Genomic DNA, 21,737 nt, shown 5'->3' with positions numbered 1-21,737 from the left:
TCAGTTGCTTCTGTAAACTTAGTGTTTTTCTGTAGAGTCCCTTGTGTATAAAATGCGCTGTTTGAATCAAAACCCTTCTTGTGCTGGGTGCAAATCCCAACATACTTATGATAGTTTTGAACTAACTGAAGAGATGCATCCTCCAGAGAGCTCCATGGAGTGTTTTGGGAAAGGTGGGGTGTCAGCCATCCTTTTCATTCAATCAACCCTGAGGCTGATGATGGCTGCAGAAGCATTTTTGAATTTGCACAATGCATTGTAACACTGCATGATATACTACAATGTTTTCCCATAAGGTTAATGTATTGTGCTGAATATCTAGACCTCAGTAGTTCTCATCCTTTTTGTTCTATTTTCATTGATGGAGCAACTGCAAAAAAAAAAACCTTTTGTCATACTGTTCTCTGAATTACTGGATGGCATCTGCAGCAAAATGGATGCAATGTTCCACCGTTTAATTTCAGATGTAGAATCAATACTTCATTACCTCAATCCATTAAGCAGAAACACATTTTTCCCTGTTTGGGAACTTGTAGCCATTATATAGCCATTCCTCACGTTCAGCCAACCATCCTGCATTAGTGTCAGTGTTGATTCTTTAGGCTCTTCCTTTAATTTTCCGCTCTGTCTTCACTTGCGTCATGTAGTAGTGGACTTGTGAGTTTAAATCTGTCCAGGAGAATATATCCAGGGAGAAGGGCTTCAGTTATTTCTTTAAATTGCTATTTTGTGCTACATTATCTGAACAGTACCTTATTAACACAAACGAAGCTTGGAACTTTTCTTTCTTTTCAAGTTTAAGTCTTTGCCTTTCAGTTGTTTTTATAACGTCGTTTCCAGACCAAGAGCATGTTAAGGAGAGCTGGCTGGAAATCACTGAGGTCATGTGACTCCCATAGTGCATCACAGTGGTAGAACTGACTACAATGGGAGCTGTAAGTGCTCAGCACTTCAGAGAATCAGGCCACTCGTATTTAGGTGCTTAACCTTAGGCATCTATATTTGAAAATTAAACACCTTGGCCAGAAAATTAGAAATCCAAAAAATTGAAATTAGAAACCATTTTTGAAAATGAGGCCGCAACCTCTCAGCTTCATTTATATATATATATATATATATAATCAGCCTTGCTATTCTCCAAATAGCGTCTAGCATCAGTCTTGGCACTATACATTGTTTACACCGAACCATGGTTACTTTAACTGCGTAAGTTATTTAATATCGTTTTGTCAGTCAGATAAGTAAATGTTTTGAACAGCTCCTGAACTCCGTAACAAGCTACAACTGTTCTAGCAAAGCATATTGCTGACCAGCTCTGAACTCACTAAAGTTAATAGAATTGTCCATGGTGTCACTTGGGGCAGTATTGGCTCATTGTGGGTTTTTTTTTTTTAATTCCTAACCCTTTTAGAACTAATAAGATGAACAAGCCAATTAAAGGTGTTCACAACAAAACCACTTTCCTTCAGTTCCAAATAGTATATTGCTGTGAGTCAAATCCTCATAATCCTCTTATCCTGAATCAATTGTGTTGGGGGGGCTCTGCAGCATTAGGGATGGACAAAATCCCTGCATGTTTCGCTATTACAACCTCAGTGTTTGGACTCCAGTGTGGGCTCAGATCTCGCAGCAGGGAGAGAAGTATAGGAAGATAGAGGGTTTGGGATCCATATAGCTGCAGATCCTCTGCATAACTGGGCACCCGTTCCACTGCCTTTGCCTCCCACATGTCTATGATGGAAGGATGGATTTGTTTCTGTGAACTCAAGGAGTGCTGTTATGAACTCCATTGCCTGCTAGTTTTAGTGATAGGCCATTGTGCTTTTGAAAATGCACCAGTTAAAGAGGCTGATCTAAGCTGTGCATCTGCAGCATTCAATCTACTGTGTGGTTTAGGATGTATTTTATGAAATATTTCTTGATATTTCCTATGACTATTTGATTTTTGTTTCTTTCAGGATTCAATGCATTATACCAGTTCACTTCCCTATACAAAGGGGATCATATTACAAGCAGGAATGCTTAAGTAAAACCGTCTGAGCCTTTCCAACAGCAATTTGTTTTGGAACTGAGCGAGTGAGGAGGAGGAGGAGGGGAAATGGGAAGACCATCAAGACTTCATGTATGAGCAATGCTATTCCACTCTTTCAGTGAGATGTAGTCTGGGCAGCCTGCAGCTAGGGGTTGACTCTGCTCCCATTGAAATCAATGGCAAAACTTTCATTGACTTTAATAATGCAGCACTGAGCCCCAAAATGTTAATTTAAGGCCTGATCTGAAAACTACGACCAGGCCTAGAACTTTCTAAATGACTAGTCCCATTGTCTTCTGGGGAACTATTCCCATTACTAAGGCTATGTCTACACTGTGCACCTTACAATGGCGTGGCAGGGCTGCTGCAGGCATGCCGTTGTAAGGTGCGCAGTGTAGCCGGTGTTTGTCGATGGGCGAGAGCTCTTCCAGCAACAAAATAAAACCACCCCCAATGAGGGGCAGTAGCTTCATTGCCGGGAGACTGTCTCCTGATGACTAAGCGCTGTCCACACCAGCGCTTTTCGTCATTAAAACTTCTGTCATTCGGGGCGGGAGGGTTCCACGCCCCTGAGCGACAAAAGTTTTAACAACGAAAGTTCAGTGTAGACAAAGCCTAAGTCTTAAGCTTGCTAGGAAGTGTTTGCAAGATCAGACCCAGTTAGAGCGCTCTAAGGCCCTAACTCAACAAAGCTCTTAAGCTCATGTTTAACTTTAAGCATGGTTTTAAATCTCATTGCCTTAAAGTTAAGCAAGTGCTTAAGTGATTGGCTGAACTGGGTCCTTAGTAAAGATGCAGTTTATAGCAACATTCACTTAATTGGTACCCTTGATTGGGAATTAGTTTTGTGGAATTCCTTTAATAGGATTTAAAATCTTCATTTTTGCTGGGCTTCCTCTGAAACCTCTTGGTAGACACTGGTCTCTGTAAGTTGATTTTTAATATCTATGGACATCTACTTATTTATCGAGTGCCAACCATCTGCATGGTGCTGTTCACATACAGAAGAAGACAGAGGTGGGAGCCACAAAGGCACTGAGGCACCTAAACCCCAGACTTAGGTGCCTAAATGCAGGGTGTAGACACGCAAGTCCCAGTTTTGGCTCCACTGCGATCCACAAAACTCCCATCCAACCTATAGGACCCTAAACTCACGCGGCACCTACGTTTTTCAGAGTAAAAACTCCCTAGGCATCTGTGTTCCTACCTTTGGGTATGCACAATCCTGCCTCACTAGCCATCTGGACACCTATGTCCTGCTAAGCCCCAGAGTGAGCCATGGACCAGGGAAATATAGGCATTCACCCGCCTAAGTCACAGGCGGGCCCCAATCTGCTAGTCAGCCTCCGAGCACGCCTACCGGATCGACTCCCATTCAAAATTGAGGAGGTGGTGATGATGGTTCTACCAGTGCCCAACTTATAACTTTTAGCCTAATGGCTAGAGACCAAGGTTCAAATCTCCCATTTGCTAGTGTGGGAGAAAGGGTTTGAACAGGGGTTTCCTACCCCTCAGGAGAGGTCTTCAATCACAGCTATGGGATATTCTGATGTGGGGCTCCCTCAGTCTCTCCTATTGAAGCTGTTGCATTCTGGATAAATAATGAAAGAATGGTTAGAGCATCAGGAATAAACCCAGAGTCTTCTACTTCCCAGGTGGGTGCTCATGGTTGGGGCACTGTGATGCTTCAGGGTTGTGAGGCACCTTGCTACCATCTGCCCTTAGCGTGAGGAAGCCTGTCTATGGCTTCCAGGGGTCAGCTCCCTAACTCCATTGGTCACAAGCAACACAAACCCTCTCCTCTCATCCTGCACAGGCTCCACTGTCCCTCTGCGGGTTAGGGATAGGTACCTTGAGCCCTGTGAGCATGTGCCTGGAGGGTCCTGCCCCTGCTCCACTGAACACTCACAGTACTCAGTCACTGCTCCCAGAGAAGCAGTACACCCCAGCTTACCAGTTTTACCTCTGATCACTGCTCTGTTTAACACACAGCATTTAGATAAGTTTATTCACAGATGCTGACTTTTCCTTTTCCCTGGAGCGGCTTCACTCCTGCTTCATCCTGAGGCCTCAGCCCCACTCCACCCCTTCCCCCAAAGCCTCACCTTTACTTTGTCTCTTCCTGCCCTCGTTCCGCCCCGTCCCCAAAGGCCCTGCCCTTTCCCCAGCTCTTCCCCACCCCCACTCCATCCCCTCTGAGGCCCCTGCCCACTCGCCGCTCTCCACCCTCCCCAAGCTGATGAGCGGGGCCGGGGATCAACTGTGGCTGGTGGGTGGTGAGCAGCCACGGAGTCCGGGCCTACGGGTTTATAGCGAAACCAAGCCAAAGTTTATTTAACAAAGAGATTCAAATGATAGCAAGTGGAAGTGTTTTTCACAAAGGGGTACAGATCAAATCAAATCATAACACACATTCTAGAAGCTAGATTTATTTAACTAGATACTTTGGTGTCTTATAAAGCAAAGCTCACCCCAAAGTCCTTCCAGGATTTTCAGCCAGGCCTTGCTGTGATCCTTTTTACATCAGACAAAACACACTGCCATTTGTCCCTTCGGTGAAGGATACCGTGTGTCTCTTTGCAACCCCAGATATATCAAAACAGTCCTTTGATCTTTAGTCATAAACAGACACCCTCCTGCTGTGTGTGTCTTCCTGTAGATTTCACGATCTCGTCAGTTTTGCATTCTTGATCAGCTGGTGGCTCAGTATGCAAATAGACAATGACCAGATAGAGAGATAAGCATTTACAGCCCCATGCCCCTCTTGGTGACCTGCCTTTAACTTCAAGGCTTTAAGAACATAATTTCCAGTATAGGTCCATAAGTTCTTAAATATTATCTGTATTTCACAATGATTACAATGACCGGTGAGCTACTGCCTCTCAGGAGGGGCCTTATAGGCCACCCTGTGGTGAATTATGGTGCACATACTTGACACAAGGATTCTGTGCACCCCTTCTGCCCTCTGGCAGTTGACATAAAGAGGTTTTTTGGGTCACAGACACTCACCTGGGAGGTGGGAAACCCTGGGTCCGTTCCCCCTGTCCCAATCACTCTTCATTACTTATCTAGAGTGCAACAGCTTCAACAGGAGAGATTGACGGAGCCCCACGTCAGAATATCCCATAGCTCAGGGGTTAGACTGGTCGTCGGAGGGGAGGGGAGGGAAACCCCTGTTCCTTCCTCTGACAGGGAAGAGGGAATTGAACCTGGGTCTCCTACATATTGGCATGTGTGCTAACCACTCAGCTAAATGTTTGTGTGGAGCAAGACAGATGCATCATTAATTCCTGCAAGTAATGGCGTAGGCACCTAAGCCACCGGCCTGCAAACAGCTGGTTCCCACTCACGGAGTGCTAAGCAGCGCAAGGTGCCTTCCTGCAGCCTGGACACCATGATGCTCAGCATTGCAACGGCTAAGTCCCTTTGTGGATCTCACCCAGAGCCTGTGGAAGATCCATGGGACAATCTAATTCAAACACAGACCATACAGTATAGATATATTTGATACATACAACATAGATTCAAACTTCCAGAGACTCTGGTCTCTTTGGTTATTTGTTTGTGGCTACAGTCATCTATATGTACCTATATCTCTATCTTGCTCTGTATATGTATGTTGATTTTTAGGCAAAAGGAAAGGGAGGAAGTGCTGCACTTTAATGATAGCATGGAGGAAAGCGCAAAGGTGAGAGCAGGAGAAAGGTACAAATGCAGCATTTAGAATGTAGGCGGAATTAAAATACAAGTGCTATTTTTGAAGTGCCTAATGTATGGTAATAAAGCCTATGAAATTTTCTTTACATTCAGTTAGCATTTCTATGAGCATACATCTGTCTCACACATCACAGTAGATTGTTTCCTAATGTATAGAGGTATATGCAGTAAAAGTTTAATCCGTACAGTAATTGCAGTGCTAGTCAGGGGACGTGCCTAGAAAATAAGGGTCACATTCAAATTCCATGCTCAATTAATCCAGCTGAACCTAGGCATTACCTAATTACTACAAGTGGCCTGGGTGTTATTCCTACCATAAAAATCAGTTGCCTGAACAGCTATTTGCATGTGGAATCACCCAATTTGCCCATTGAATCAGTGCAACTGCATGTAACTGTAGAGATGAACAGTACATGGGGCTCTCTTGAACATGTGGCCCAAAATGTGTAATTCTGAACAAATCAGAACAGTCTGGCCCACTTTGACCTGCTCTGGTGGCACAAAGGAGCCTAAAAGGATCTCCCCACCTGGGGATTGCTCTACTGTGGAGGAGTGTCTAGCTGCTATAAACCAGCTCCTACATCACCACTCCCTCCAGCCTCCACTGTAGGGGCCAAATCTAGTCCATAATTCCTTTCAGCGGAGATGAGACTAAATCGCTTGAGGCTTTTTACCACGTTTGTTATTGAGAAAGTCTGGCTAATTAGGGATACCACTGTGGAGACCGAGATGTGCTATTAACCAAATTCTAAAATAAGAGGTTAAAGAAACCAAGTAGAGACCGGTTTACCCTACACTAAGTGCATTTCTTCTTATCTTTATTGCTTTTTCGCCCCTGAACCTGTCACTGATTTTTGGTCCATTAGTGATTTTTTTCTTGTCTCTGATTTCTCTGTCAAAGACTCACAAGGTCTGAGGGGAATATTGTCAGATCTCATTCACATGATGGAAGAGGCATAAAATCCACTCCATATATCATGTGCCCCTGGTTTCCAACACCACAAAGGATTTCTTCAAGCCCTCCTCATTATCTTGTATCCTACTTTAATAGAAAAGCTAAAAGGCTGGTGACAAATGGCCTCATTTATCACATTTAATAGACTATTCTTTTAAGCCCATGAAATACACATTTTGGGACAAAGGCATGGAAAAATAACACGCCATTTGCACTGGTTTGCTGCCCAGTCACATTAAAAAGTTCAAGAAGTATACAAACCAGTTCTTTCTGGTGCAGTGTCCCTCCATTCACACAACCTTTCTTTCCCTTCAGGTACACACTATAAAGGGTGAGAGGTTGAATATGAGAGTCCTAGATGTCCTTCATTAATAGCATTCATATTTTTATTAGCAATGTACATACACAGAGCAAGTGCCCTGCTATTCACAAAGGGTGGAACTGAGTGAAGGCACGGAACGGAAGAGCCCCCAAAGCAGAAGAAATACAGCAATTCACTGTTCTGGGGGTGGTCACTCCCCAGCTTTTTATTATTATATTTTTTATTTATATTACAGGCCCTAACTGAGATTGGGATCCCATCGTGCTAAGTGCTGTACAAAGCCATCATGACAGACACTCCCTGCTCTAAAGAGCTTACCATCTAAATAAACAGCTGAAGGGTGGGAGAGAAAATGGCCACAGGCAGAGATGAAGTTACTCGCCCAAGCTCCCACAGCAGACCATTGGCAGCACAGGGATTTGAATCTTGGTTTCCTGCATCCTGGTTGAGGGCCCTGGCCATTGCTCTGTGTTGCCTCTCTGAGAGCAAGCAAGGGGGGCTGCATACTGAGCTGGGGCATGACCTATGGGCCTGCAATGCTCATGTCCACATGGAGTGCTGGAATAGCTGCCATTGATGGGCTGCTGCCGTGCTCCATGCTTAGCATGCAGTCTGTGGCGTGACTTCTCTCCAAAGCCCTTTATTCAGGTTTTTTGCGAGGGAGGCAGGGATTGGCCTTCACCCTACCAAGAATTATCCCCAGGGCCACAGATAACATCCTCACTCTGCCAGGGAAAGGGAAGGGCTACACAGACCATTCTGTACAGCATGTGCATCACGCTAATCAGCAAATCACCACACACACTCCCCATATAAATGACAACCACTGCCTTTTCCAACAAAACCTCATATTAAAGGTTATGCTCAGGCTGAGGGGTCTCTCATGCAATGTAAATATTAAAGCCTATCTTCTTTCTCCAACCCTAACCCTTCCCCTACCCTACCACATGCTTGGTGCCAAGGGAGCTCCATAGGGGCTGGGGTGTCAGGAATCTTCTCCCCCTTCCTAGCCCTCTCTAGCTTGCAGGGTAGTAGTTGAACTTGAAGCTGCAGTAACTGGAGCTGCTGCCTTGGAGGCATTGCATGCAATGGTGGACCCTGTGGCCCTGTCCCCATTTCTCCTCTTACCTGTTCTGCTTCATCCTCTGCCAACCCCACTCTCTTGGGATGCGTGGGATGCTCCCACAAAACTGGGTTCCATTTCACACAGGGAGCAGAGTCACTGACTTCTGCCACACCCCCTGCAATGGAACCACCCAAATTCCTCAACTGCTGGCCCTTGAGGAGCAGTCAGAATCCCACCCTAAACAAGGGACACTGACTAACTCCTGCCCTGACTGACATCAGTAGGATTATTCAGGCTGGTCGATAATGGCAGGACTGGGCTCAGTGGCTTCTAAACAGTTTTGACTCTCCACTCTTCTCTAGTTCATTCTGGACACTGGGTAGGCCTCAGGTGGCAGGACTCCAGTGTGAATTTGTACAATATTTTAGTAGTCCAGTAAGAATTAGTTCAAGGTTTCAGTTACTCTAGTTCAGATGAAGAAAATGGTGGTTTTTGAGGAGGGCAGTGAAATCCCACCCTGCAGATTTTCCTTTAATTGTATATTTATTTTGCAATCACTTTCCTCTTCTGTGTCCTAAATCTGCAGTTTCTGAAGGCAAGAGACATGTGAGGAGGGGGAGGAGGAGGAAGAGAGGGAACGGCTGTGTGATATAGTAGTACTTTTCTGTGCCACCATTTGTTTAACTGAGGGAATGTATCTAATGACAGTTACTACTATTTAAGGAAATAGGTTCCTATACAAAATCCTGTGGTTTCGATGTGATCCTTTTATAGGCATAAAGAGATTTTTCCACATCTCTCTCTCTCTCTCTCTCTCTCATTTTTGTTTCACTCAAACGTGGCCATTCAAACAAATAGTTGCAGAACACCATGCAGTGGAACTGGACACTCTGCTCCTGTTAGTGCTATGAGAGATGAAATGTCCCACCAATTTACCAACAAAAGCCACAGGGATGCACTCTGGACCAAGCTGAGGTCAGTAGAGTTATCCTAGATTTTACAGCAATGTAAGAGGGAGCAGAATCTGGCCATATTTAACCTGATGGGTTTTGAACTGGAAATACCTCATCACGTAATTTGATTAACAGAATAATATTCTATATGGCAAGATCTGTTGCAGGACATAAACATAAGCAATTTCTAATGAATGGCTGATTCCCAGTTCCTTTAAAAATGCCAGTAACATAGACTAGTTAAAGTTAACTCTAGGTTACCCTATAAATACTAATACAGCTTTTTAGAGTGATTCATCTCTGATGTCTTCCACCTGAGTTTAAGAGGCCACTGACTCTCCCTTGCACCAGTTTTACACCTGTGTAGTTCTATTAACTTCCAAGTGGCTATTTCTGATTTACACCAGTGAAAGTAAGAGGGGAATCAGGCCCTAAGTGTTTAGCTGAAGTTCTGGAAATAACATGAACTTTACACAATTAGAGCTTTATCAAGATCTTTAATTTATTACAGCATGCTATATAATCATGTACGATGTTGGCAGTAGCTGTTCTGCACACAATTACAAAACAAAGATTTACTGAGTTCCAGTAGCTGCTCAGTGCCAGATGAGTATTATCTCATCACATACATATGCTGTGCAAAGATGCTGGTGCTAGTATTTTCCTTCCCTACTGCAGAGGCATGCCTGGTACCACCAGTTTGTGCTGACATAAATAATAACCTGTCCAAGCATCTCCCAAATCAAGTGCTTGGGGGGGGAGGGGAGGGAAACGGGCAGATACAATGTTTCAGAAAGAAACATAACTGAAGTCCATTCACTGATCTAGCTTTCCAATTATATAACTTTATCTTGAGTAAGAGTTGGGAGCAAGAGATTCATATACAAATTAATTGCATCATTTTCTTTGATTGCTTATGCATTTCTTTTATTATGGTAATTTATATGAAACTATGGATCTTTGTTTCTATTACAAACCCTTCTTTTCAGTGAAAGACTCTGAACTAAAGGCTTGTTTCCTCTGGAGACCTAAGACTTGATTTCCTGCTTGCTTACTCCAGTATTACACTGGTATAACTATTGACTTAAACGGAGAAGCTCCTGATTTACCCCATTCTGAGTGGAGTATCTGGGATTTCAGTCCTGACTCAGGGTCACAGGTGGGAAAGATTTGAATGGCCTCAACCTAAACTTTAATCAGCATTTCTCCCTGGTAGAAACCACCATACCGTTGATATGATCAGGGCCGCCAAGAGCGGGTTCGGGCCTCAGTGAAAAAAATTTTTTGGGTCCCCCAGTAAGGGCGGACTGGCTAAACAGGGCCGATGAGAGGGGAGGGGAAGCTGGGCCCCGGGCCCTCTTCCAGACCGCCTGACCCTGGTAAGGCGACGAGAGGGGGGGAAGCCGGGCCCTGGGCCCCCTTCCGGACCGCCGGGTCCCGGTAATTTGTACCAGCTTCCCCCCCCCCCCCTCGTCGGCCCTGGATATGATTGAGATATGCCTAAGATTGGTATAGCAGAATTACCACACTGGCTGCCTCTTGAGCCCTTCCCCATGGCCAGAGGTTGCTCTGCAGGTGACTTGCCTCACTTTCCTTTTCTTCAAGGGGCTTCTTAAATCAACTTCATACAGGCTTTCTTGAATGCAATGACAACAGCCCTCCTTAGGGCGTGGTTTATTACACTAAAGTTCAACAATAAACCCAGAAGTTTTCTCTCCAACCTTAAGCTAGGCACAGCCCGAAACTCTTCTGGTGTCTCAAGATCCTTCCTGCCTTAGCAGGTTACTCCCAACCCTTCCTAGTTGGAGCAACTTCCCTAGTCTCAAGGTCTTCCCTGCAGGAGCCTCTCCCATGTTCTGTAGTCTCTCGCTAAACTTCCTGAATACATTTTCTCCTCCTCGTCATTCTCTTCCCCCACCGCTTCCTACTGCTCTTTATGGGAGAATCAGCTCTTCCATACTCAGTTGGTTCTACTAATTAACCCCAGACCCCATCCCAGGTGTGTGAGGTAGGCTAACAGGATGGAGATGGTCAGCTCCAGGTCTCAGGGCCTTAAAAGAGCAGGCCACCCCAGAGCACGCAGGAAGTTTCAGACCAGAATTGAGGTGTATTGGTAGAAGTGGGATCCAGAATGGAACAGTGCCTGCCCACACAGGGACAAATTCAATGGTGTTATTCCAGATTTATACTAGTGCAAGAGTGGTTCATTGTGCTTAGTTCTAGCCAACGAAGAGCATCAAATTCACACATGCAGAAGTGACTCCAATGGAATTATTTACTTTGACTATACCAGTAAGTATTGTAAACAACATTTTGGGAACTGTTTAATGTTTGTACACCTAGAGTTACAGGCCTACCTGCATCTCTAGTATACAGTCAGCCCCTGTTCCCGGAGTACTGCAGCTTGGTTGGGAAAATAAGCTCCAAGCGTAAAGTTGGCTTAAAAGGATTCAAGCAAAGAATGATGTTGCTAATAGTTGGTGGTTATTTTTTTCATCCTGATAGTACAAAAGGCAGCCAGATGTTTCTGGTATGAAAGTGGAATAGGCAACTAATATCGCTAAAGATAAGAGTGCTTGTCAACTTAAGAGCATGCATCAGAAACACTATCAATTGTAATGCAGTAATTACATACTGCACAAGTGTTTATTTCTCAGGCATGCCAGAATTTCTGGGTCTGGTTCTCTTATTTATACCAGTGCACATCAGGTGTCATTGTTTTCACTTGTACCGTTAGTAATTTTGTAAAGGTTTCATTGACCGCATATTACTTCTCCACAACTGATTTGGTAGCTTCCCAATTAAAATAAAACACAAAAGACACACACACACACACACACACACAACACCATGTTTTAACTTCCTACAGTTTTGACTGGAGACTGGCTAAAGGTAACAATACACTTTAAAATAGGCCCTACAATAAGACTGTACAAGCAAGTGTTAAGAGTCGCACAGGAAAGATGAAAGGACCAGTATGAAACACATTTAAAACCTAGCGTGTTTAGTTGTCTCATGTAGCCTTAGATGTTCCATCAATCAAGGGTTCTTCTGTAACCCTACTGATTTGGGGCTAGATTGTGCAGTGTGTTAGAGCAGAGTGGCCAGGACCCCACAGCAGCAGCAGTCTCTAGGAAGAATTCTTCTGTATCCTGTGACCTCAGCCAGATTCCTTCTGGGCATCATCTATGGTGCACCCCTGTGCCACTCTTGAGGCAGGCACAGCACACTTCCTTCTCTGAGCCCAGCCAGCTCTGTTCGGTGGTGTGCAGACATGCTTTCACTCTGCCATCTTTTAGGCATCTAGAACTTGTGGGGATGATCAGAGGAAGAAGATCCTACAAAAACCCCCCAAAAGAGATGAGTGAGCCTCAGTAGAGGGCCATAGGGAAAGGAGAAAATTCCTCATACCCTCCCCAATTATAGATATAAAATGATGGGGTCTAAATTAGCTCTGACCACTCAAGAAAGAGATCTTGGAATCATTGTGGATAGTTCTCTGAAAACATCCACTCAATGTGCAGCAGCAGTCAAAAAGTGAGCAGAATGTTGTGAATCATTAAGAAAGGGATAGATAATAAGACAGAAAATATCATATTGCCTTTATATCAATTCATGGTATGTCAATGTCTTGAATACTGTGTGTAGATGTGGTCGCCCCATCTCAAAAAAGATGTATTGGAATTGGAAAAGGTTCAGAAAAGAGCATCAGAAATGATATGGGGTATGGAACAGCTTCCATATGAGGAGACATTAATAAGACTGGGACTTTTCAGCTTTCAAAAGAGATGACTAAGGGGGATGTGATAGATGTCTATCAAATCATGACTTGTGTGTGGAAAGTAAATAAGGAAGTGTTATTTACTCCTCCTTGTAACACAAGAACTAGGGGTCAGCAAATGAAATTAATAAATTAATTTAAAACAAAAAAAGGAAGTTTTTTTCACACAATGCACAGTCAACCTGTGGAACTCCTTGCCAGAGGCTGTTGTGAAGGCCAAGACTATAACAGGGTTCAAAAAAAGAACAAGATAAGTTCATGGAGGATAGGTCCATCAATGGCTATTAGCCAGGATGGGCAGGGATCCAGGGGTAATCAATAAGCGGACCGCAAAATCTTTTTATTTCCTTATTATTATCATTATCGTTATTGTTTTTGCATTATTTTCTCTGGAGTCTGGACCTTGACTATACCTTGACCAAGAAATTTGGACCTTGCCAAAAATAGATTACCCCTGGTTGTCAGAAGCTGGGAATGGGCAACAGGGGATGGATCACTTGATGATTACCTATTCTGTTCATTCCCTCTGAAACACCCGGGATTGGCCACTGTTGGACGATAGGATACTGGGCTAGATGGACCATTGGTCTGACCCAGTATGGCTGTTTTTATGTACCCATAAAGCATTGGTCAAGGTCTATTCCTTTATCTTTCCCCTCCATTATGAGTAAAGGTGACACAAATCGCAACAAGAAGTAATTCCTTTTAGAGCTGTATCAAACTATGCCTTTGTCTTTGTGTAAGGTTTTGGATAGCCTAAAGTACAACTTCCTTTCACACACATGACTTAATGATAGTCTTCAATGCTGTAGAATAATTTCAATCCTGGATTTACCCTGATATAAATTAACACTTCAAAATGCCACAGATAGGAAAGGATTAAACTTCTTTTTTCTTTCATTGTTTCTTTATTGCTTTTACAAACACATATTTTATCTTGTGGTCTTTTTTGCAATTTAAAAAATGCATATCAATTAATTTGCCAGTTGTGTGGCTAATTGGTCTAGGACACACACCTCCTTTCAAGCAGACCTCTATTAACATGTAAATTACATGTTTACCCTGGCTCCTTTCTTTCTAAGATCTCAAGTGGGGAATGCAGTGTTTGAATTAGAGATTGTTAGAGAAATCCCAACATCTACAAGATTATGAATACAAACAGATGAGGTGACATGAATATCAGGTGAGATACTGAAAGCTGGGCTCTGTGCCCCATGGCTTTTTATATCTCAACATTAAAGCCCTAGGGAGCATCCATTGGCTTCTTAGCAATAAGTGCACATCTCGAAGGGTAAGCAACACACTTTCTACCTCCCTCTGAAGGTGGTGCAATTTCTGGATCAACTTCAAGGGGAACCCAAAGCAGAACAAATTGTAGCAATCCAGCCTAGAGGTGATGAAAGAATATGTTGAATCCTCCATATTGGGGAGCAAAGCTGGTCAAAAAATGTTCCTGCCAAAAAGTGAGATTTAGTCAAAAATGATGCTTGTTGCAGGAAGATGTCACTTTGGATTACATTTTTCAATGGAAAATTTCAAAGTGAACTGAAACTAGCATTTTCATTTAATTTCACATTTAAATTTAAATTTTGTTTCATTTTTTGAAAACCAAATTTTTTTCAAAATTTTGAATTTTTGTTTTTCCCCCTTTCTCCCTCTTTTTGTCACCGAGTTCAATACAATGAATACTGTACAATGGTTTTTCTTGGGTTTTTTTTTTTTTTTTTTTTTTACATTTTTCTATCTTTCCTTTTTATTCTTTTTATACTGTGACTTTTCAAAATGGCTCCAACTTTGGAAAACTTGCAGAGTGGCAAAAGGAAAGCACTGTAGCTTTTCTAAAGCTGATGAAATTTTAAAAGTTAGAGTGGAAAGGGGGAGGTAGAAATAAATAGAGGGAGAAAACTAAACATTTTTCAGCCTATTGAATTCGGTAGTGAAAAGGCAGGATAGGGAAAATGGCATGCATTTTAATACAGCTAAATGTAACTGTAGACATCTAGGAACAAAGAATGTAGGCCATACTTTCAGGATGGGGGACTCTATCCTGGGAAGCAGTGACTCTGAAAAAGATTTGGGGAGGGAGACAGATAATCTGCTGAACATAAGCTCCAACTGTGATGCTATAGCCAAAAGGGCTAGTGTGATCCTTGGATGAATAAACAAGGGGATCTTGAGTAAAGGTAGAGAGGTTATTTTCCCTCTGTATTTGGCACTGGTGTGACTTTTGCTGGAATATTATGTCCAGTACTGGTGCTCGCAATTTAAGAAAATTTTTGAATAATTGGAGAGGGTTCAGAGAAGAGCCACGAGAATGATTAAAGGAATAGAAAACCTGCCTTATAGTGACTGAGCTCCTTGAGTCTATTTAGCTTAACAAAGAGGAGGTTAAGGGATGATTTGATTACAGCCCGTAAGTAACTATGTAAGGAACAAATATTTAATAGTGGGCTCTTCAATCTAACAGCAAAAGGTATAACATAATCCAATGGCTGGAAGTTGAAACTAGACAAATTCAGACTGGAAATCATGAGAAAAATTTTAACAGTGAGTGTAATTAACCATTGGAACAATTTATCACGGTTGTGATGAATTTTCTATCATGGACAATGTTTAACTCAAGATTGGATGTTTTTCTAAGATATTTTGGGGAAGTTTTATGGCCTGTGATTTACAGAAGGCCAGACAAGATTATCACAATGGTCCCTTCCAGCCTTGGGATCTATGGAAAAACAAAATCCAAAATTTTGACTTTTCAAACTTTTTTTGAAAGCAGCAAAGAGTCCTGTGGCACCTTATAGACTAACAGACGTATCGGAGCATGAGCTTTCGTGGGTGAATACCCACTTCTTCGGATGCAAGAAGTGGGTATTCACCCACGAAAGCTCATGCTCCTATACGTCTGTTAGTCTATAAGGTGCCACAGGACTCTTTGCTGCTTTTACAGATCCAGACTAACACGGCTTCCCCTTTGATACCAAACTTTTTTTAGTTTTCAAAAAAACATTTGAATCAAATATAATCAAAATGTTGGATGGAAACATTATGTGTAGTTTTCTGGGATAAATGAAACATATGAAATGAGAAATTTTCTTTCAAAAATTTTCATGAGGGGAAAAATGCATTTTTGACGAGCTGTAGTGGAGAGAAAAGAATTAACTTTCCAAATAGCCAAGAGATGGTGATATGGCAGCCAGTCCAGACTAAGATGAGCTTCTGTGGTGAGAGAGTAGGCCAGAGCCTTGTCTTATAGATTTTAAGCTCTTTGAAAATAGCAAAAGTGGCCTCTAAATTCTGACTTCTCTGAAAGGGATAACACCCTGTGCCCTTCAACTCTCCCAAGTTAGAAAGCAACGAACAATTTAAAAAAAATTGCTACAGATATCGTCATGCTTTCTTCAAGTCTCATGCACAGAACTGTTCCCTCTCTCTGCTCTCTTCAGGTGATAGAGACCAGCACAGAAGGTCAAAGCCTGAAATGGTCACAGATTTTTACACTCTGTACTTCTACACTACCCTTTCTTCCTCCCCCTCTATTGTGTCATTTAGGGTACGTCTTCACTACCCGCCGTATCAGTGGGTAGCAATCGATTTATCCGGGATCGATATATTGCGTCTCATTAAGACGCGCTATATCGATCCCCGAACGCGCTCACCGTCGACTCCGGAACTCCACCAGAGCGAGTGGCGGTAGCGCAGTCGACTGGGGAGCCACGGCCATCGATCCCACGCCGTCTGGACCCCAGGTAATTCGATCCAAGATACTTAGACTTCAGCTACGCTATTTGCGTAGCTGAAGTTGCGTATCTTGGATCGATTTCCCCCCGCCCCGAGTGTAGACCAGCTCTATGACACCGCTCTGCATTGGGGTGGGGTGGAAACCCAGCAGAGGCAGAATTCCTTTTGGAGCTCCCTGGCACACATACAGGGTGCCACATATTCCCCCCTATCCACCTTGTCCGCTCTGCTTGCCAGTGCTTGGGGGCAGATCCATAACCTCATCTCCTCCACACCCACTATTTCAAGGGATACAGAGAGGGGGCAGTTTCTGGACTCCAAAACAGGCAGGGAATGCGTTTGTGCCTGGCTGCCACTCAGAGGCACCCTACTCCCTTCCTTGCATACCCGCAGAGCAGTGTGGCACAGCCTGGTCCCCAGAAAGCTGACTGCAACCAAACAGCTTTCTCAGCTGTTTTAGTCCTCTCACTATTTCAGCCCCATCCTAGCGAAGATTTGAATTATTACTTTGCCAGCAGCACATACCTTGTTGCCTTTCTTTATTAACGCTCAAAATTAAGTCTTAGATGACAATGTGCTTCCCGGGCTGAAATTCCTTTCTAAATGATAAAGCTGTAAGGGCGCTAACAGTTAGAAACTGAGATCAGATTCAACTGGAGTGTTAATGTCAAGTCCACCTGAGCTGGAGTTAATAAATAGCTCAATACTGGAAAAGACAAAGAGTTTAAAAAACAAACAAACAATTGAATATTTATAACCATGACCAAGTAGGACAAGTCCCATTGGTGTTTACCTGTCAGAATTTCTAAGATACAGACCATCTTGTAATGGAATGGCTTGTGTTTACCATCCTCCTTTGCTGGGGGGATATGTCAGATTGCTCACAGGTAAACGCTACTGGCCAAGCTCACCAGTTAATTCTGTTTCCAATGCCACAAATGTGCAGTTAGCTGCTGATCACAGTGTCTGCACATATGAGACATATTATGATGCTTTAAAGAATAAGACAGACAAATGCACATACATAGAAGTAAGTTTTCAAAGGGCCTAGGGTCTGTGTGTGCACATCTGCCTGCACACAGTAATCAGGAAACTGTGTACTTAAGTACCCACTTTGGCTGTGTAAGTCTGCGGTTTGGAGGCCTGAGCAAACGTTGAGTGTGCAGAAAGTGGGGGCCCTTTGAAAACTGGGCCCACGTTCATGCTGGCAGCCATTCAAGAAAGCAGCAGCTACTAGAAAAAGACAATGGCATCCAAAACAATAAAGTGAGCTGACAATAATCCAATAGAACCCCTGGGCTATTTTGCTTGGTTTCTTTAAGTGAGTTTAGTGCAGGTGAATTTTCATTGCCAGGCTGAGGGTCCTGGAGACTGGAAATCTCTGTTCACCTACAGAGCAGAACCAGCACAGGCAGCAGTGTGAGAGTCCCCTTACTGTCCTGCCTCAACCCACACGGGAGGGACTAGCCCTGGGGCAAAGGTAGTGCGTTTTCCCCGTCCATTCAGCTCTCACTCTCCCTGCTGAGTCTGCCAACAAGAATACCTGTTAGTGTAAATTGTGGTGGTAGTTTGTTGTTTATGGATGCACGCCCACTAGGAGCTGGACTCTTGGGCCAAATCATCCTGTGGGGTAAACTGGTGTAGCTCCTTCGGCTTCAGTGAAGTTAACCCAATTTGCACCAGCTGAGGATCTGTTTCTAGTTAGCAACTCTCTCTAATTTGTTTTTAAATGTGTATCTGATCTTTGCCTCTGTGATCTCCTCAGCACTGGCACGCTTGCTGTTACTGGTGGAGAATGACAACCGTTCCAACAGAGCTCTGGGGCGTCAGCCACTTTTATCCTGATGGTGTAGCTGGAGAGTGCAGTGTTGTTGAAATGCACTCCCAGGAGGCTTTCCTCTTTCTAGCGGGCTGTCATTAAGGAAGTGCACCCTTTCACTGATGTTTCAATGCCCGAGTGTGTCCAATTATCACAGACGTAACTCTTACCAGTTTTGCTGTCAAGGCAGAAGTATAATCTTGTGCCTCAAAAGCAGCAGGACCTGCTGTATGTGCTTGTTCCTGTCCTCCCCACCATGCATTACATCCACCTCTTGGCTTTGTGCAGAATCATCTTGGTCACTGGAGGGTGCATAGTTTGGCGACACTGTTTTATTAAAAGATGAGAGACTATTTTCTCCAGCCTTCAGAGAGTACAAAACATGTGTCGCTTCACAGATCTGCCTTTGTACCTTTCCAATTAGATTTGTGTACTGTACAGTGGAGACCACTGAAAGGTGAAATCCCTGCAGGGACGGATTTGTGAGATTCTGCAGGAAATTGGTATTACATGCAATTGTTTCCTGCTGAGGGATCTATCAGAAATTCACAGAAAAGCTACACTTTTCATCGGTCTCCTGTAAAAAGTACCTAGAAAACTAAGGTTCACTTACTCCTCAGTTATCCTGTGGTGTACCCGCATGCCACTCTGTATGCACTCCTGTTACAGTGGTTATCTGTCTAGTTATGACTAGCTATGCTGCAGTTGGCTTGTAAAGATATACTAATATTCTGCAAATTATAAAGCTGCTTAAATGGCAAATGAGGAGAGGTTGGATATTTAGAACCCTCTGCACTAGGACTTTGTCAGCAGGGGCGGCTCCAAGCACCAGCGCACCAAGCGCATGCCTGGGGCGGCAAGCCGTGAGGGCGGCAGACAGGCTGCCTTCGGCAGCGTGCCTGTGGGAGGTCCACCGGTCCCGCGGTTTTGGTGGTAATTCGGCGGCGGGTATGCCAAAGGTGCGGGACCAGCAATACTCCCGCAGGCATGCCGCTGAATCAGCGTTACCAGCGGACCGCCCGCAGGCGCGCCGCCGAAAGCCACCTGACTGCCATGCTTGGAGCGGCAAAATACATAGAGCCACCCCTGTTTGTCAGCTAGTATTGGCTAATGCCACCTACCTTTAGCATGTCAGATTACAAAACCTTTTTCTAAAGTTAAAACTAAATGTTATGTTATAAAAAAAAAAATCCTCTCCTAGACAAGTAACACTGTTAGGATGTGCCACCTTCATTCTCAAAGAGATCAGCTGCAGCTCAACTTTCTTCTCCGATTCCCCCTAATTTCATAATGTGCCCGATGTTTCTTCACATTAACATGATCTTATTTAAAATAAGAAGGCACTCACACGATGGCATATATGACAGCTTTGCAGTAATACTGATTTCTGCCTGTATGTAGAGTTCAGTGTAAATGCTGGCTTATCCCCCTCAAGAATCCAGTTGTTGCTCTAACCTGTGATACTCCGGATAGGCTATTGTGAATCAGAGTAATGTTAACTGTAGATGGGAGCTTGCATCCTGGTCTACTCCGTCCTTCCCTCACTCCCTGTAGATTTGCAAAAGTAGGCCACTGCCAGCAGCTGGTTTGGGTGCACTGTCTCCATTGAATGTGGGCCCTGTATTATTCATTTGGCTGTGCGACAGCTCTAAACTTGAAGCAGCGGAGACTTTGAACTAGATAAAAGGAAATCTCTGCTATAATTATTGCAATCAGCAAAATATCCAGTGCATTGTAACTATTTTTGTAATACAAATACTTTGCCGTTTCCAACCTAAGTAAAACCTCTGTGTTTGGCTTTCCAAGAAAATTGCTACTTAGACCTATTTCACGTGGATTGAAAGATATATAAACTCCTGAAACCATGCTTGCTAGCTCTGCTGCTCCTCCAGTGCCAGTAATTTCAAGAGAAATGATGGTCCCTTTGAAACATGCATTGTAATACAACTGGAGTACAATGGCCAACTACAGGAAACATACAGTATACCGCACATATACAGACAGAGAGCCAATTTCTCTTCTGAGACGCTCTCAGTAGTGGTCATCTTCAGTATTCTGCAAACCTATATGTGTAGATTTCCTGCTGATGTCAAGCAGGAAACATACACACATAGGCAGAGGAGACACTACATTTGCACATTACTGTGCAAGACTGAGAGCAGAACTTTTTCTTCTTCCGTCATTCCCATATTTAAAGAGTTTCTTCATCCTTCTTCTAATCATGGTGCTGATAACTTGTGGTATTTAGTTTTTAAAGGGAAACTTTTACTTCTAATCCTAGATTTACTTCTAATTTCTTTTTGAAATGTATCTCCACATCTGCATGCTATTCTTTAAGGTATCAATATGAGAATGCAGTATAGTATTGGGAGGGAGGGATTTTTTCTTTGTGGTATTGGTCAGGGCCGGCTCTAGGATTTTGGCCAACCCCCCCCCCCCCCGGTTCTTTAATTACCCCAGCCCCGCCTCAACTCCGCCCCTTCCCCAAATCCCCAGCCCTGCCTCCTCCCCCCAGGCTCTCAAGCCTAGGAGGGAGGGAGGGAGGGGGAGAAGCAGCGCCTGCGCTGTGGCCACTCGGAGTCTCCCCCACTCCCAGGTTTGAGAGCCTGGGAGGGAGGGGGAGACTCCGAGTGGCCGCGGCACGTGAAACAGCTGATTCGCGCGCCGCTGCTCCCCCTCCCTCCCAGGCTTGAGAGCCTGGGAGGGAGGGCGAGTAGCGGCGCGCAAATCAGCTGTTTCACGCGCCGTGGCAGCAGCAGCGGAGGTGAGCTGGGGCGGCCGAGGCACATTTGTAGGGGCGGCATTCTGGTGCCGGCCATGCCCCCCCCTAAAAATGTGCCGCCCCAAGCACCAGCTTGTTTTCCTGGTGGCTAGAGCCGGCCCTGGTATTGGTGTAACTCACTGAAACAATTTTATCACGGATGGATGCATGCTTTCAGGAATGAGCTACGCTTAGAGCATTTGATTTTAAGGTTATAAGCCTCTGATTGGAAACCTAAGTTTACCTGCCACCAGATCAGTTCATCTGGTGGCTTGTTATAACCATTGCCTGACATCATCAGGAATAAACATGTTAAATCGATTAGGCCATTTACAGTCTAGCACGGATTTAGGTAAACTGCATTAAAGTTTGTCAAACAGAAGGGTTTGATGAGAAGAGCAGATTGTTCATGTGGAACCCTGCGAGAGACAAATATTTGAGACGTGCAAGAGTGTCTGTTACATGGACCCCTAACTGCTTTATCACATGAGAGAAGAATCTAGCCAAATGTAATGCACTTATAGCACAAGAACTTGGTTGAAAGATTTTTGTCAGATCACCCAAACAGATATTCCATCTCCAGCAAAAGGTAC

General features: G+C 44.0%; 1 protein-coding gene across 4 annotated transcripts in view; it reads left to right on the top strand.

Annotated features, from left to right (window-relative positions):
- Nucleotides 1-21,737, top strand: part of JCAD (junctional cadherin 5 associated) — an 88,473-nt gene that overhangs the window by 7,882 nt on the left and 58,854 nt on the right. The window contains exon 1 of one of the 4 annotated variants that reach the window (XM_065582900.1): nucleotides 8,928-9,067. The exons of 2 other annotated variants lie outside the window; for them this stretch is intronic. In XM_065582900.1, coding sequence (XP_065438972.1) covers nucleotides 9,000-9,067 — 68 coding nt within the window. In that variant the 5' untranslated portion in view covers nucleotides 8,928-8,999. Of the gene's footprint in view, nucleotides 1-8,927; nucleotides 9,068-21,737 lie in introns of those variants that run through there. One more of the 4 variants, XM_042858314.2, reaches the window with a different exon arrangement.

This window comes from Chrysemys picta, chromosome 2 (genome assembly GCF_011386835.1).
Source record: "Chrysemys picta bellii isolate R12L10 chromosome 2, ASM1138683v2, whole genome shotgun sequence".
Taxonomy (NCBI): domain Eukaryota; kingdom Metazoa; phylum Chordata; order Testudines; family Emydidae; genus Chrysemys; species Chrysemys picta.
This window is presented reverse-complemented; position numbering and strand designations above follow the sequence as displayed.